General features: G+C 40.0%; 1 protein-coding gene across 2 annotated transcripts; it reads right to left on the bottom strand.

Annotated features, from left to right (window-relative positions):
• Positions 1–7: 7 nt before the first annotated feature.
• Positions 8–17,280, bottom strand: Nost (Nostrin). 2 transcript variants are annotated; one of them, XM_085206694.1, is made up of 13 exons: positions 17,060–17,280; positions 16,414–16,662; positions 11,079–11,211; positions 7,912–7,997; positions 6,335–6,478; positions 5,980–6,061; positions 5,767–5,897; positions 5,106–5,601; positions 4,806–4,958; positions 4,079–4,231; positions 3,300–3,612; positions 1,287–1,445; positions 8–981 (listed from the first exon to the last, which is right to left on the bottom strand). In XM_085206694.1, exons 2-13 carry the CDS (start codon positions 16,431–16,433, stop codon positions 866–868), a joined length of 1,986 nt encoding a protein of 661 aa, XP_085062820.1. In that variant the 5' UTR covers positions 16,434–16,662; positions 17,060–17,280; the 3' UTR covers positions 8–865. The 2 variants fall into 2 exon arrangements, with proteins under 2 accessions (XP_085062820.1, XP_085062821.1); XM_085206695.1 differs by lacking the exon at positions 16,414–16,662.
• Between the last annotated feature and the right edge of the window lie 1,239 nt (positions 17,281–18,519).

The raw sequence follows: 18,519 nt of genomic DNA, 5'->3' as shown, positions 1-18,519 counted from the left end.
GACAGTGAACGTGAACAATATAATTCTATATTACAACTAGTCGGTGTCTGCTCACACTAGTGCGCACTGTGGCTCGTTTATTACACACAATACATACAATACTTTGGTTTACTTTCACAGGTAACGATACACACACATACACACACACACACACACACACGCACACACGCGCGCGCGCGCACGCACACACACGCACACACTGTATGTGTGTGCTGTCCCCTAACAACAACACCGCCTATAAACAATAAATATACATTTATAGTAGGTATGTTTATGTTCATCAACATTTATTTAATTAATTAAATAAATTATTATTATTCCTCTTTGAATATTGCCCGTTAATAAACGCTAAATTAGCTTTGAAGTGGGTGTTATTTTCTTTTAAATAATCGTAAAATAACAATACATTTAATTTTTTACAACAGTTAAGCACATCTACGACAGTCGACGACCAAGCAATAATAATTATATCACTTGTCGATCATCTATATTTTATTTGCATAACATAATTTGAGCTTATTTTCCAATATTTAACATTAATGTTCTCGTCCGTCCTCCATAACGACAATACCACTGTCCCCTAACTGAACAGTTGCACACTAATTACTGTAAATATAGACAAGAATTAACTTGTTTTATACAACTTAGATTATGCTCAATTACATTTTTATTAATTCATTACAATCTTTTTGCTATTTCAAAAACACTAATGCCTGATTCAACAACTTATATCTCATTCTTATCTTATCTTTAAATACGATCATTTACTCCCACGATTGTACATCCATACAGACGTATAGAGATATGTCTGTAGTATTCACTTCTCAAGTAGATCGAGATCGATCCGTCGACCGTACTGTAAGTGTTATATACAAGAGGTGATCTCCTCTACGTAGGACGAGGGGAAGATGCCGTAGGCCCCGTTGAGGTCGCCGCTCCACCACACGTCGTCCTGCTTCTCGCAAATGTTTATCACATCACCTGTGGACGGTATATGACTACATAAAATAACGCATCAAACATATATTGTTGAGTTATTATTCAACTGTAATACGGTAGTTGGTAATATATATTCTTAATTTACTTAATTATTTTGAGAATTAACAAAAAAGAACAGTTAGTAATAACATATACCTCTGCTGCCACAGTTTCAAGCGGAAGTAATTTTGTTCAATCTTATAATAAGAAAATGTTGTTTAATAAAATCTCTCAAGCTTTGTTATGCTATTGGAAATTCTCATGTGGACTCCAGCTTTTCCTCCCTGTACCTATATTAGCATACTGACCCGGAGTGAGCGTCAGCTCATCGTCGAGGCGCGCCTCGTAGGAGTAGAGTGCGCGGCACTTGCCCACGTGCTCGTGGTGTCCACCGGCACCGGCCGCCGGCGCCTGCGTACGCTCGTCGCGCGTCTCCGCCGAGCTGTCGCTTTGTGATGAGAATTCATCTGCAAACCGATAGATGTGACTTATACAAGTTAAAAGTTAAATTATGGGTATAACTATTAATAATGCTATATACTGGAGATACTAAAGATTTTATGTTGAAGTAGATAGATAATATTCTAATCTATCTATATCACGATTTTAAAACAATGTGAAAAGACGTTTGTGTGTTAAAGGTTTTATTACCAAATTAATGATTACATGAATGATAACACGCCTTGGGAATGAAATGCTCTCTTCAGTCTGTTTCAAAATATCATTGTCAGAAGTGTTTAAATGTATATAATTGGTTTTTATTTTTAAAAATAAGTCCCGTTGAGTTTCTTGCGCCGGTTCTTCTCAGGTCTGAGGCGTTAACTTTAGCGAACTGGTGGTAGATTATTTGACGTTCAAAAAATGAAGTATAGTCTGGCAAATATGTTATTGATAACGGGAAGCACGCGCGGTAAATTGCGCAGTATACGTATGCGCAGAGAACGTTCGATCAGTTACCCTGTTATGTTGTTTTACCTCACGCTTAGCAAATCACATTTACCTATATGACAATTAAAATATCTATCTGATCATGTTTATGTTGTAGTAAATTATACAAAACGAAAATTTTATGAGGATATCTAAATATCGCAAAAAAATCAGCTGTTCCATACATTGTTGTCGAGAATAAAATCAAGACTAGCCCGAAAAGTATAATAACATTTTTGAGTCAATAAATAATTAGTCAATTCTAAACTTCTGCTTATATAACTAATGGCACATGATATTTACGTATATGTGTATATACTATATACACACTTATGTACAACATAAACATTCAGTGTGCATAATACAAGCTTATATACTATGCAATATGAATAAAGAAATATCTGGCAATATTTAAACTTCTTAAAGATTATATAAAAGAAAATAATATTGGGTAAATTATTTCAATAAATTTTGAGGTACAAAAAATGAGAGTGCGGTATCCCTTTGCCATACAAGTTACTGTGCGTCAGTGTGAGCGCTACGTACTTACAGGAAATTCGCACCCACACATCTTTAAAGGTACTATCGAGCTCACACTATATTGTTCAAACAAGAATATAATTAATTGTAAACAAAAATGCCTTTTACCGTTTTGATTATTTGCTTTATTATTTGTCAATTTTTATTTTTTACTTTCTTGCATGCATTAATTAACGTTTTAAATAAAACGGTAATAACATTTTGATTTAATTTGGAGATATAATTTATTAACATTATTTATTTGTTAAGACCTCTATTTCCATTACTAAAAAAATTTTTTACTTACCCATAAGTTGATTTTGCATGTTGCCTAACGCAAAAATCTTGTATTTGTTTACATGTTTTATATATTAAATTTACTTTTTTTATTGAATTTGGATTGAGAAGATTTGTATGTGGCCTCATTATAATAATTTAATTCAGTTTTTTATTTAATTTTTCAATTTACCATATCTTCATTTTGCATGTTGCTTTGGTGTTTTTTACTAATTTTTATAATATTACTAGATAAATATGCTCTACTACGCCATTCCGCATATATGATGCTATCATATGATATTATATTCATATTTCATAGTAATGAACTGATAGCGTTGCGCTCGACTGTACCGTAGCCCGGTCACACCCCGCACCGATTCCCCGCGAGCCCTTACGGGGAATCGGTCCGGCGTGAGCGGGTGTCTATGTGCAGACATCAAAATACGCTTTCTGCGCAATTTGCCGCGCGTGCTTCCTATTATCAATAACATGTTTGCCAGATTATATGTACCTTTTTATTTTGAATAAAATTATTGGACTTTGACTACTATCTAAGCTTCCTTTAGTAGCGCCAAGTAGGTACACATCTTACGTACCAAAGTCGCTGTCCTGCTGGTTGGACAGTCCGTCGCCGGCGCCGCGCTCGCTCCAGTCGAGCGGGCTGTCGGCGGGCGGCGTGGGCGTGGGCGGGGGCAGCGCGGCACATGTGGGCGTGGGCGGGGCGCTGTTGTGCTCCGCGTGGCGCCGGAACGACAGGTGCTCGATGCGCAGCTTGCTGGACGCGCGGCTCATGATGGAGTCTCTCCTCTCGCGCTCCTCGCCGTGCACGCTCTTAGACAGCGCTGTGTAGTTCGGCTGTAGGTTCTTGTTCACTTCATTCTGATAATCCGTTTGAAGCCACGGCGGCACCTGGAACCGATTGGTTACGTATCATATTATTCCGAAATACAATTATGTTACCGAAAGTTACGTTACGTTAAAAATAATTATACGTTTTCCAAAAAAAAAACATTTGTTAATAATAATAAATAACACTCTCACTTGCCCTCTAACCAAACCTATGTAAATTCTATTTCCCACTTTTCGTCGAATTCTAGAGGCATTGCGTGTTATTCGTGCAATAGCCTCTACGTTGTATGCAATCAAATAGTTTAAGATGACCGGGGTGCACCAGCCTAGCTAGCAAACTAATGTAGGAGCTTGATTTTTTCTGCGCTAAATATTTGATATTAATTTCAACATGATATCTCCACTCGATGGAATGAATGGAACAGCTGTTTATTTTTTGTCATCAACCTCAAATGCGGTCATAGTTCTATAAAATTGCTTAGCGTAGAACAGGTAGCGTAGGGTAGAACAACGAAATGATTAATGCCTTAAGTATGCTCTGCTGCAGGCCTTGCTTGTCGCGCAGCACGCGGATGTGCGCGGCGAGCGGGTGCGGCGCGACGGGGCGGGCGTCCAGCGCACCCAGGCTGGCCGCCGCCTTGTAGCGCACGGCCTCCAGATATGTCAGCATCGACTTCATCTGTACTCACCAACTTCAAATTATAAAGTGATCACCAAAAGTAGAGTAACAAAAAATCTTTTTAAATCAATAAAAAGGATTGAAACATAAAAATATATGAACTATTCGACACCGGAGTTGCACCCTTATCATTTTCACACTCTAGTCTGTTGTGTTACTATCTGTGTAAACACACACAAACGCAAAGCTCAGTTTACACATCGCGGCTGCAGCTTAGACACACAAACGAACATTACAAAGTCCGACACACTATATGCGACTTCCGTAATGTACTAGATATTAAACACGCAGTGGTGGTACTGCGCAGTGGAGTGCCTGCACTGACTAGTTGGGAGTTCAAATATTACTTAATGTTAGTAACAGGCTTGGTTATACAAAATTGGCCTGGTTTTAGATTTTTCTTTTATTGACTCAGTAAATAACATATAAAGATATCAACTGTTTCAGATAAAATATTTAAAAATTAATGTCAAATCCATTACTATTAAACTTAAATAATTACAAATATAGATTGAGAGACAACAATCGCACAAAGGTCTACTATGTAATTAGATATACAGTAGGTAAATCTCACATGATAAAGTTTGTCGGCGACGTTCTGCTGGGAGTCGTCGCTGCCGAAGGTGGGCGTCTGCTTCATCGCCATCGAGAGTTTCTCCAGTCCCTGTTTAGACTTGCGCTCGCGCTCGATGTCTTGCTTCACAAGTTGCAAGATTTTTACTAAAGCCTACAATCAAAACAATAAATATACTAACGAAGCATTTTTTAATGTATAACATACATGTATTTTATTATGGTGTAATAGTGTTAAAATAAATAAATAAATAATACGAGTATGAGTTTGTGGTCACACAGCGTGCGTGTCTATGTGTACCTGCTTGCGTCTCTCCTTGTTCATAGCGAGTGTGGTGTGCTCGCAGTAGAAGTCAGGCAGCAGCTGGTCGCTGGCGCCGACGGATGCGCCACGCACGCCGCGCACCACGCGCACGTCTACGCCGGCGTTGGCGGCGGCGACGGGCGCCGCGAGCGCCGCGCACGCGTCCGCCAGCTGCGGCGGCACGGCGGCGCCCACACGCAGGTAGCAGTCGGCGGCGCGCTGGAGCTGCGCCAGACGCTCCTCCTCCAGCGCCTCCAGCATTCCGGCGCCCTTCACCACGCTACTCTCCCAGTCGAGGCGCGCGCGCTCGGCCGCCACGCAGACTCCGTAGTATTCCGCCTCGGCCTTCTTGACGGTATCCTCGGCCTTGCGCCGCTTCAGCTGCAGCTTGGCGGCGTCGCGCTCGCCGCCGGCCGCCGTGCGCTCGGCGCGCGCCGCGCTCAGCATGGACTGCGGGATGTGCCCCACGCTGGAGCTGCGCGCCATGCGGGAGCTGCCGACAGACACCGCTGACTACACTACACTGCTAGCGACTAGCGACATCGCGCAGCTCTGTGGCGCACAGCCATTCGCATAGCAATATAAGTAACATACAATAATGAACACAGAGAGAGACACGGAAGGATCCTAGTACGATGGGACAAGTGCGCGGTCAGACCTGGTCTCGAGCGCGGCGTCCTGCAGCTTCTCGTTCTCGCGCGCCGCCGCGTGCGACTGCCGCTTGGACTTGGCCTCCGCCGAACGCCACTCCACCAGCGACCGCGTCATCTTGTCCACATTGCCCTCGATCTGCAAAACCCTCATAGTTAATTACAAAAGCAACGCAAAGATAAAAACGTGTACCACAAGTTGTACAAATACCGCGGCGTACCTTCTTCCTGAGTTTAAGTTGACCGTCTATCACATGTTTCATTGGTTTTACGAGTTCGTCCGACAGAGAGCTGGAATAATTCCTGTAATTTAGATGAAAATATACTTTTTAGCTTTAAAGATTCACAACGTTGTGGTGGACACAGTGAAGCAGTGTCTGACAATGAACGACAGTCCTGAGTTCAATCCCTACCGCTTTAATTCCGCCACCGTCATACACCGTGTCTATAAAATTGATCGTAAAGCTGAGAATGAAATTTCTTAACACTAGGCTAACCTTCCGCTTCCTCCAGAACGGAATAGAATACAAAGCGAAGCTAAAAACTAAATTAATCATATGAAGGTGTGAGCAGGACCTGTGAATCTCTGACCGTTTTTCCATCTCCAGAGCTACATGCTTCCACGCGTCGGCGCAGGAGCCAACGCTCTCCTTACAGGCTTTGCTCAGCTTGGTGCCGAGTTTCGCCAAGCATTTGGAGTAGTAAATTTCCGCCTCCACCCTGCAGACAGAGAGAGGCTTCAGCGAACTTCAACTAATGTAATGGCTTGCCGACTGCGAGAGGCGAGCGGCGCGCGTGTGACGTGCCCGTCACGGGAGAGGGGATCACTTGGGAAATAAGAATAATTGATATCGTAAGCGTGTTTGTTGTATTTGTGTTCGTCGCGGCCCACTTGGCGTGGCGAATGTCCGGGCCGAAGACGCGCGCCCCCGGCCCCGGCGTGTCACAACATCACCGCCGTAGCGTGAACAATAGTGTATTTCATTATTACCATGGTTGTAGAAGGTGAATGTTGCAAAGAAATGCCGATAAGATTACTTATCTGCGATGCAGCTCTTGAGAGAGACCCGTTAAACTGATAAGTAAATAACCGATACGAAAATGTCATGGATTAAAATGAAATCGATAAATAACTAAGGTGGAGGACGGAGCTACAAATAGCTACGTGGAATGTAAGAGGAGGGATGGAAGAAAAGATGAATGAATTATTAGATGTGATGGATGGAAGAGATTTGGATGTCGTTTGTGTGACTGAGACCAAGCGAAAGGGCAATGACACGACCGATTTACCGGGCAGTCGGGTCGCTTTCTGGGCCGGCGTACCAGAGAGCGAGCGGGGTTGCCAAGGAGTAGGTGTGTTATTGTTCTCTCGATTGGTTAGTGCAGCGGCCGAATACAAGGCGATCAACCCGAGGCTGCTTTGGGTTCGCTTCAAGCTGGGGACAACAAGAGTATTGTTGTTAGCGGCGTATGCGCCAGTATCCTCAGCCCCATTAGGCGATCGAGGAATTGTGGGAGAGTGTCAGGGGCGTTCTAGGCATCGCTTTGAATGGATGGGTTGGAACTGCACGAAGTGGTTACGAGGGAGTGCTAGGTCAGTATGGTGACAAGAGAATAAATGAGGCTGGAAAGCTTATATTGGAAATTTGCAAGGAAAGGATTTTTTTAATGGCAAACACGATGTTTGTCCACAAACAAATTCACATGTATATATGGGGGCGAACGGAAGAGAAAAGTATGATTGATTTGTTGAATCCGCAATGAAGAGATACAAAGAATAGCAGGTACTAGCGAGGATGTCGCAGTGAGAATGAAGACGAACGTGCTCAGCTGGCTTGAGCACGTCGAACGAATGGCAAAAAAGATCTATAATGGAAAAGTGTGCGGTGAGAGAGGTAGGGGGAGACCTCGGTCGACCTTCGAAAACACAGTACCAAAGATATTGGAGGAAGATTACGTAAAAAGCATGAGAATCCCCCGGAGGGCATGTATGAAGAGGATGATAGTGGACGAGGCGTAAGAGATATGTAGAGACCGTATCGTTTGAAGCTAAGTATGTATGTACAAATAACTAAACATTTTCAACTCGACTTACACAAATAACATTGGCATGATATGAATATTAAAATAGCATTAAAAGATATAAAAGTAACCTTTCTTGCAGTATGGCGGCTAACTCCTTGCTGAAGTCGCTGCCTTGCTTCACATAGCGGCGCAACTCGTCAAACCCATTCTGCGCCTGAAATGAACACAAACGTGAGACCTACATACCTTCGTACATACTTGATGCTAGTACAGTATATATAGTGACATTGGCTGTGGCAAATATGCTAATGAGAAGAAACCGCAACACCTTTGTGTTAGAGTAGAGCAGCTATTGAATTATAAGATTCATTAGTTGCACGCGATGCTCGGAAGTGATGGGGAGCGAGCGCGCGCGCCCTCGTCATTTCTGATTTCAAGGTTTTCTCTTGTTTACGTCATCCGCAGACATACTTTCTTTTTGTTTCACTGCGTTATGAAACACCACCACCACGTAACCACGTGTACCTTACAAACTATTGGTTTACTCCAATATCTAATAGTACGTGTTATCTTTTAAATTATTATTAATAATAGTAATGGTTATTTAAATAACCATTACTATTATTTTTATCGCACTATTATCATAAAATTATCATCTATTCAAAGGAAACTATTGTAAATATTAAATAAAAGTAAACAGTAATTGAATTACCTATTTTACCTACTTATTGTTATATAGTGTAAGTACTATGTCGTCGCTCAGTGTAACAAATAACAATGGGAATCTAATAATAGTCTTAACAAAAAAATAGTTGTCCACGGCACCTGCGACGGCTCTCTCCGCAAGCCGTCGCAGGTGCCTGCATATACTTACAACCTATATTCACATATATTGATATTATAAAGTATCGTTCAAGGATTTATGCACTATTTGTGAACAGTTATTAATAGTTGCCGTTTTTATTTGTTTTCCTACTTATTAATTTTTTCCTTCTTAATTAGTTGTTCACTAATGTGCTCCAAGGGACGCACTAAATTGGAGCGCAATATTTTGCAACTTTCATGATCCAATTTTTAAGTTCCGACAGTGCTTATAGAACTTTCTCTGCGGTTGATGCTCATGGATTATAAATATATAGTTAACCGCAGACTTTCTCGGACGGCGGTCATTTAGTGTGGGTTTATTGTTTGTTCTAGTTTAGTGGCGGCCTCCAACTATAGGTATACGCGCGCCCGCTCTGGATCACGTAACCGCTGGACTCCCTTGACACCTTTGTCCGCCGCCTGCAGCCGGAGTGCGCTCGATCGCGTAAACTTTTACCCCAGTTAAGTTACTTTCACTCTCTAGGGGGAGCGTGACTGAGTACTGACCTACGATGACTGACATTCCAGGGACGCCAGACCTACGCCATTTTAGTTAAGGACCTTATAGAGATAGCGCCCACTTAAGGTACGCGTCCAGCTACGTTTAAGTAGACACGCTCGTTTTGAAATATGTTTTTCAGAAAAATGTAAAAAAATATATATTTATTATTATCAGACCATTTTTGGGCCTTTACTGGGTCCGGACGTCCTAAAGGTTGTTTAGAATTGGGGCAAATGACGTTAAACTACCAAGCTTTAATTATAAATATGTTATTTACGGACTATTTCAAGACCCCTCTTAGACCAATCCGATGGCTAAATTATCTTCCCAGACAGAGATATACCGTAATTTAACGCTACCCCCTAAAAGGGGGCCCCACTTTCAAATTAGTGAGTAGGCATACTGTCTTAACTACATATTAGACTAATCAACATCATCATCATCATCAGCCTGTCCTCGTCCACTACTGGACATAGGCCTCTCCAAGCCTACGGCCTAGCATTAGACTAATAGTCCTCAAAAATTCGGCTTTGCTAAAATAACGTAGGTCTGGCGGCTCTCGGATCTTGGGCTATAAGCAACAAAAGTAGTACTTCAAAAATATTAGATTCGTGTGAAGTGTGAGAATTTACACTGCCTCAAATATTTAACTAAACCGTAAATTTTCCGAAACTGTGATATTCGTAGTTTTTAACCGACTTCTGTAAGAAAAGGAGGTTATCAATTCGACTGTTTTTTTTTTTATGTTTGTTACCTCATAACTTTTGACTGGGTGAATAGATTTTGATAAAAAAAAATATTTGAAAGGTAAAGCTTCCCGAGTGGTCCCATTTTGGTCCATGTCTGACAATGGCATCTATGAGAAAATCACATAAGTTATTCGTGTATTTGTCGCGCACATACCTAATGCAAATTATTAGTCAAAAAGTATCAAATTATTTGCAAAGACGATAACTTAAAATCGCGTCAACCGATTTCGATGATTCTTTTTTATTTGAAAGGATACACTTCAAGGATAGTTTGGTGAGAGTTTGGTTAGGTTCCCATTATGGGATCCGGTCAAAATTGAGAAAGTTTGTTTTTTTTTGGTAAAAATTTTATTATACTGTAATAATTACAAGAAAAAAACATCGTTAAAATTAGTGTTAGAAGTGATCGTTGCATTTCATTTCAACCAACCTCAAAAAAGAGGATGTTCTCATTTTCAACCGACTTCAAAAAAGTGAGAGGCTCTCAATTCGCCCGAATATTTTTTTATGTATGTGTCAATATACCAAAATGTTAGTATACACAAAAATAATACCTAATTAAGTAAAGTTTCACATAGGACAATCGCAACCACTCGTTGACAAGCATCATTTTAAGATCTACCCATCACTTAAAATAGTAAAATAAATTTATTTTTAACAAAAACAAAAACCGACTTCTAAAAACGAACTAAGAAGTAAATAATAATTTTATATAGATTTTATAATTTTGAAGTCGGTGCCAAGTAAAACAAATAGGCTTAGTAATGATGTAGTAAGATCATTTTTGTTAAAAATTAATTTATATTATAAATGTACTCTAGAGTAGAGTAGAGTATCTATGTAACAAGCGTGACGACTTGCCGAGACGTGATACTTTAATTTTTACAAACATCTATTTATATTCTGGTCCGTTGCTGGTTGTTTAGCAATTTTCTGTAACATTAAAATTAATTTTGCTTCACTCCGACTCACAGCAGTATTTAATTTAACGATGGAACCACTTGGGAAATAAAAAACAAACGTTGCTTTGCGTTGCTCAACTTGCATAAAGAATATTGCATAAGAATAATATAAAGAATTAGTAGGTACTTTGAAACAATCTATCGTTAACTTGTTAACCTATTGTCAACATCTTCAACGCTTCTCGCTGCTCGCGAGTAATCATACATGAGTACATTACCCAGTAGTTGTCCTTGAAAGCCTGGTTGCTCGGGGAGCGCAGGTGCATCATGTCCTCCAGCGTGGCCTGCCAGCGCTCCATGCCGGCGACCGCTCCGGCCGCATCACCCGCCGCCGCGCCCTCCGTCGAAGACCTGCAACAGACCACATTGCTCATTTGTTTGTTTGTTTTGTACATCAATCATTACTACGTTCTACGTACGTACGTACATCTGTCAAGACTATTCATCTCGAGATCACGTGAAGTTATTAAGTTTGCATTTCCTCGCAGTGCGAGTGCGAGTGTGCCTGTACGCTGTACAGTCCACCTAGTGATACTCACTCATTTGATCTCGTGTTTTTAATTTAAACGACCGCCGTCACGTGTGTAAACTAGGTCGCTCGGTAACGAATACTTGGTTCACATTTCGAAATTAATCTGGTTTTAAATTTATATTAGTAGGTATTTACAAGTGCAGTGGACGTACAGTGGTAGGTGGTAGGTACATGCACGCACTTGGCCACCGCCTGACCTTGCACATTTTCCATATTTCATTGTGATTTAGCGCTCTTTAGTCATTATAGCCAAAGATCTCAGAGCCGCCAGACCTACGTAATGTCAGCAATAATATGTTTAACACAGTATACCTACTCACTAACTTGAAAGTGGGGACCCTTTCAAAGATAGCGCCATATAACGGTATATCTGGTCTGGTCTGGGAAGATGATTGAGTAGAATAGAAAGTATGCATACTGTCTTAACTACATATTAGACTATTAATCTTCAAAATTTCAGCTTTGCTAAAATGACGTAGGTCTGGAGTGCCTGGGATCTCAGTCTATTATCAACGTTGCACTGTTGCCACAGTAGGTGATAGGTTGTTAAAACACCTAAACACTTGTTTGATTATAAACTGTTGCCAGTTTTATGCTCGTTCGTGACGGTCGCGAGCATTCTCATTATTTTAAATTTATCAATAGAATATTTTACCATAATAAAGCTATAGACAATAAAAAAAAATATATTTTAATGATTCACAGACAGACATGTAAAAAAGTAGCTAAATGCGATTTTTTTAAATTAATAATTCTATAAGTAAATATTTAGCGGTAAAATAGCTGCAACTTGCAATTTGGGCAGAGCAGTGAGCGGTGAGCGGTGAGCAATGGGCCGTGCGCCTAGCCGCCTACAGCTACAGCCCAGATATAAATGCTCCACCTCATTTAAATTCTTGGGGTGTCGATAAACATACACACACAGGAACACAGGATGCTCGGACTAGAGCTGCTTATATGGTTTTAGCATGAAATATCGAACACGACTTTATTACGTCAGTAGGCAGTAGGCACCAGAACTGCTGAACGGACGCGGCGAGTGCGGTGAATGGCGAGTGCGGTGAGGCGGCCTACATGTAATTGTTTAGGATCGGGCCATTGTTGAAGCAGTTCCTTGTATTGTTTGTTTAAGCAACCTTATGAGAGCGATATTGACATTTAGGTTCGGTCGGTGTCGACACGACGCGACGGCTGGAAGATCTTCAGCGGCCGTTACATAACCGCCACTGGCGCCACGCCCGCCACGCCCGCCACGCCCGCCACGCCCGCCACGCCACGGTGCATAAGTGTACCTATATGATATATCACAAAACACTAGGCTAAAAGCAAAGTAAGTCTCGTCGCCGTCGTATCGGTGCGATCGTTTAATAAAGTTAAAAATATTATTTATTCAAATAGACTGTTATAAGCACTTTTAAATCGTCGAATGAACATATGAACAAAAAGCTACCACCTGTTCGGAAGGCAGTTCTGCTGAGAAGAGCCGGCAAGAAATTCAACAGTTGCTCTTTTCAAAATCAATAGTACAGTCTATTATATTAGCTGGCAGCTATCCTGCATTACAGTCAATAGACGTGTGCGGACATAGCAGGCGCCGGCCATGAGTTACATCTGATAGGAAGCGCATTTCGTAAAACCTCGGCCTATATTAATTGAGCCTAGTCCATGTACTCTACAGAGCAACTAGTAAATATTTCTTATCTTTAGAAGATAACGACTGTTGAAGTTGTAAGAGCGTGCGAAAAAAGTAACTTGTCATTTAACAAGGTCGTCTAAAAAGTAAAAGTGGATAATTTTAACATTTTTAACCGACTTCTGTAAGATAAGGAGGTTAACAATTCGACTGTATTTATTTTTTGTATGTTTGTTATCTCAGAACTTTTGACTGGGTGAACTGTTTTTGATGTCTTTTTTTATTTGAAAGCTAGTGCTTCCCGTGTGGTCTCATTTTTTTGGTCCATTTCTGACAATGGTTCTATGGGAAAATCACATAAGTCTTAAATTTTCCATTAAGAATGTGCGCGACAAATGGTCGAATACTTCAATGTCGCGCCAACCGATTTTGATGATTCTTTTTTATTTGAAAGGATACACTTCAAGGATAGTTTGGTGAAAGTTTGGTTAGGTTCTGATTATGCGACCCGGTTGAAAGTGAACAAGTGTGTTTTTTTTTTGGTAAAAATTATAATTGTACTGTAATAGTTACAAGGAAAAACATTGTTAAAATTGGTGTCAGAAGTGAGATTCCTCATCGTTATAGGTAGTTAATTTTTAACCAACTTCTCATTTTCAACCGGCTTCAAAAAAGGGAGAGGTTCCCAATTCTCCCGAATATTTGTTATGTATATTCTTGTCATATACCAAATTGTTAGTTTGCACAAAAGTAATACCTAATTAAGATTAAAATGTCACATAGGACAACCACTACCTACTCGTTTGAGAAGCATTCTTTTAAGGTCCACCTATTACTTAGTATTAATCGAATCTTGCTAGTTGAATCAGCATCAATGTCAAATAGGTCGCTGCACTCATTAACCAACTTGCAAATTCTAGCAACAGCAGAGTTTGATCCAAACACTGTTTTCCAGGGTGGGGGATAAAGGAGGGTACGGTATATTACGGTATATTACCTCGCTGGTACACACTGGTATATTAAACTTATAGCAGCAGTAAATGTATTTATGTATGAATAGTGTATGTAAATAACAAAAATAAATATCTTTATGCCAATGTTCTCTTACTACTTACTAGTATTTATAAATAAAGTGAGTACTACGGCTCTGTTCCTGTTAGTAATGTGTCCTAACAGTGTCCACAGCGTACGCGACATAAGGAATCTTTCCTCTTTAGATTGGCATTTACAGTTAACGTTTTTAGAAAATTGAAGGCAAGATGAATGAGTAAAAACGGAAGTAGTTTGTAAAGTGTTCGCCTTCGCCCCTTCTCCAAAAGTCTTGGCGTCAAAAGGCACAAGGTCTGTGTTGCCTCGTTTTATTGAATTACAAATATTCGGTAAGGTAGTATGATATTAATTGAAAGGTAACCCGGAAGCCGTCGACGAGCGTGTCGACGAGTGTACCTGACCTTCATTTGTATTGGCTCCTTCAAATTTAATATGAATATATTGTATTTGCGACTAACGCTTCAAGCAACATATCGTCATCTGAGTGCCCTGAGTTGTTGTGCCGTAGCTATGAACCTAGTCCAACCCTATACACTACATACGGGGTGAGGTCTGTCAGGGTTCCCTCAGTAGGCAGTACGAGTACTTCACTGAGTGAACAGCCTACAGGATGACAGGAGACTGGTAAGAAGTTAATAGCACAGTAGGTGTGTAGCCTAGTGTAGTTCGTAAGAACGAAGCACGGTCGTTCGAAGTTCCTACGATCGATGGCTGCTTTGGCAATTACATTGATAGCACAACTAACAACCGAGAGCGTTGACTCTTGGCTTTGTCAATTGACTTCAATAGAACCTTCGCCGTAATTAAATTAACACTACCATCCTAATGTGAAATATGAACTAAATAAGAAGATGTTCAATTCTAGAATTCTTGTGTTCAACAAATAGCCATATGCCTACTTATTTAATATGTATTGCATGTCGTAATAGGCACAGATCTCGAGAAATCACAACTTCGCATGTACTCTTGTTTCTATAACGGCCGGTCGAATTCATTTGTTGTTGCCTTTTGATGACATTAACAATATTATTAAATACGTATTGTATTATTATTATTTTGAAAAGACGACGCTGTGACGCGACGACAGACGGCGAGCACGAGCGGGTCAACGAGATTTAAACAGGTGGCTTGAATGGAAGCTCCTTATTTATGAAATATTTTTACATTTACTTTTTGAATTCCAAAGTACCTATGCTCCTTTATTACATGAAGCGAGACATACTGAATGACCTTATTTATTATATTATCATCCGGTATCTTAATATAAGAAAGGATCTTACGTAAGCAACGACAGGACGACCGTATCTGTATCTTATTATACTATTTCTACACTTATTTATATACTCACACCACACGTGATACGCATCTTGCCGTGGTCTACAAGTCTAATAGTTAATCTTATCTTATATAAATACTATACGACGCGCGCGGCTTCGCCTGCAATTTCAACCGGATCCCATATTCAGAATCTAACAAATTTTCGCCAAACTATCCTTGAAGTATCCTATCAAATAAAAAAGAATCATCGGAATCGGTTGACGCGACATTGAGGGATTCGTCTATTTGTCGCGCACATACCTAATGCAAATTTAAGACTTATGTGATTTTCTCATAGATACTATTGTCAAAGATGGACTAAAAAAAATGGGACCACACGGGAAGCACTAGCTTTCAAATAAAAATCATCAAAATCGGTTCACCCAGTCAAAAGTTCTGAGGTAACAAACATAAAAAATAAAAATAAAAAGACAGTCGAATTGATAACCTCCTTTTCTTGCAGAAGTCGGTTAAAAATATTTAAAAAATATAATCTCAAAAAGTAAACAAAACGCGAGAAGACAAGGCTGCCAATGCGCGAGAGGAAAGGTTCCACCGATCGACTTATACGCTCGCTTTAAAGTAATTCCTTCAAAATATCACTCAACCGCCTTGAAGACTGGCGCTTTTCGAAGCGAGCATATGTATAATTGTATAATTGAAAACATTATATTACATTACATTACGTAGGAACTGAAACAAGAGTACATGTAGTTGCAGTTCTTTAAGAAATGATAACACTAATAAAAGCTGTGATGGAGCATCACCTCATTTGTCTAAGTAAGTACACACTGCACGTGCACAGTGTACCAACGCGACGTACGCCCGCGCCCGCGCCCGCGCCCGCACCCGCGCGACGCAAATAGTACGCATTAGTATACGAGTAGGTATTTACTGGCACGTGTTACGACACAGGTGTTCCCACCGCGCTCATGTGGTGTTACCCTGGACGCGGCCACCGAAAATTGAATGCTCTTTTCTTAGCTGAGCAGTTATTAATTTTAGAAAATGGAGGCTTTACCTTTTTAGCAGATTGGCCATGTCCGTCGAGCAAATCTCCGCGAGCTTCAACCTTCCTCAGTCGGAGGCGGTCTGAGCTCGGCGTTGCTTATCCGATATCTAACACATTATCTGATAGCGACTCTCACTGCAGCATCACGCGGACGTTGTATCTAAACTGGGCAGCTGGGCACCGTGTCTATTGGCACTATTACATAACGCACTCGTCTCGCACTCGTCGCGCACTCGTTGCACTCCGCTCCGCTCCGCTCTATTACATACGAGTATACAATTGCTCAACGTCGACATTTTAATATGACTTTATTTCGCTGACGCAGCCGACGCTGACCAACCATTGACATTGAATTAACTTTAATGAATACGTTTACATCTGGTGCAAGAATTACTGCAACGACGGCTGCGGGTGCCCAGGGCATAATATTGCAATTCGTCACACACCTTCAAGATATCATAACAATGTTCAATTATTATATTTCGAAAGTATTCGTAACACAGTAATGTATCCTCAGCTGCCCTCGCTATGTCGGCGTGACAGATCATTCCACATTTAAATTAGAAAGTGCCTCACGTTAGTTATTAATTATTATGAATAAAAATTAGACGGCATTAAAGTTTCTCTACCGAGAGCTAACAAATAGTGCACTCACCGAGCAAACACGTAGACCCACTCCGAGCCCACTACTACGAGCTTCCAAACAAACACAAATGCAATAAATGTCCGCGCTGTATAATTTTTCACTTGGTTTTCTCAAATGGAAAACGAACGTATTTCTTATTTATTTGTGAAGTTGTGGACTGAGGACGCGCGTCGTCAACAGCGCGTGGCGATCGTCGACGACCAGCCTCTGCAATTTTAGTACAACGAAGCTGGAAACTTTTGACGTATAATATTATTAAATTAAGAAGTATATGGAGTATCGAGTCTTTAGACCATTATAAACAACTTTTTATTTTGTAGCTTTATAATTGCATAAGTTGAGACTAAGAAATCTAGAGGTCGCTTTAGAATTGAATGTTTCAATTAACGTCAACAGATGTCACTGCAAATTAAATACGAACAATAATAAAAAAATAATTAAATTAATTTATTAACTTTGCATATTTATAATTATTAATATAAAATTATATTTACCACAAATAATTTATTGTATAGCTGATAAAAAAATATTACATATTTTTCGCAATCCGTTCTTCACTGTCTGTGGTAATTTTCCCTGACTAACTCTTTTTCTGTAGTACTCTAGTCTATCTATTTCTATTAGCGTTGCCAAACTATCGATAATTTCGTCATCGATAGTTTTAATCTAAAAAGCCCATGCGATCGAAAGTATCGATTCTGTCGATAGTTTAGAAGAATACAATACAAATCTGCTAAGTGCAATACTAACTAGTACTAACTATAGTATCGTATCTCCTAATCAGAAAAGAGTCAATACAGTCGATAATATCCATTCTGTTGAATGTCTAGGAAACAATACTATCGATAGAATAGATAGTATCGATATCATCGATTGTTTTGGACTATGGATTGTATGCTACTTCGTGATAGTATTGTGTATGATTCTTAAGCATAGTTACAAGATGAAATGAAAAGAACAAAAAACATTTTTGTTACATTTCTTTTGTTTTTTCATATTTTGGTGAAAAGAAGAAATATTTAATATGGCGTATCACTATATACTAAATTTTATTTTTCTTTTTCTAACAACCGAGACTAAAATAGAAGTAAGGAAGGTACTTCAACTAAGATGTTTCTAATACTATGATGATTGGTTACACATGAAAATAGTAAACAATAGATAGTTCATAATAATCGATAGTATCGATAGTATCGATACCTTTCTGACTGGGAGATACGATTCTACCGATAGTATTGCATTTGTCCGATAGTATTGTACCCTTTTGAACTATCGATAGTTTCGGAAGTATCTATTTAATTTATAATATCGATAGTCCTTCTATCGGATAAGAATACCATGTACGTACCATGTACTGATTGACTTATTATTCACTTGAATTATTATAAAATTAAGTTGACTAGCCAGGTTGACTAGTCAGGTTGACTAGCCAGGTTGACTAGCCAGGTTGACTAACCAGGTTGACTAAG

The sequence above is a fragment of the Heliconius melpomene genome, chromosome 21 (assembly GCF_056956725.1).
Source record: "Heliconius melpomene rosina isolate 202511_hmr_F chromosome 21, ASM5695672v1, whole genome shotgun sequence".
Lineage (NCBI taxonomy): Eukaryota > Metazoa > Arthropoda > Insecta > Lepidoptera > Nymphalidae > Heliconius > Heliconius melpomene.
The sequence above is the reverse complement of the archived record's forward strand: the minus strand, read 5'-3'. Positions and strand labels throughout refer to the sequence as shown.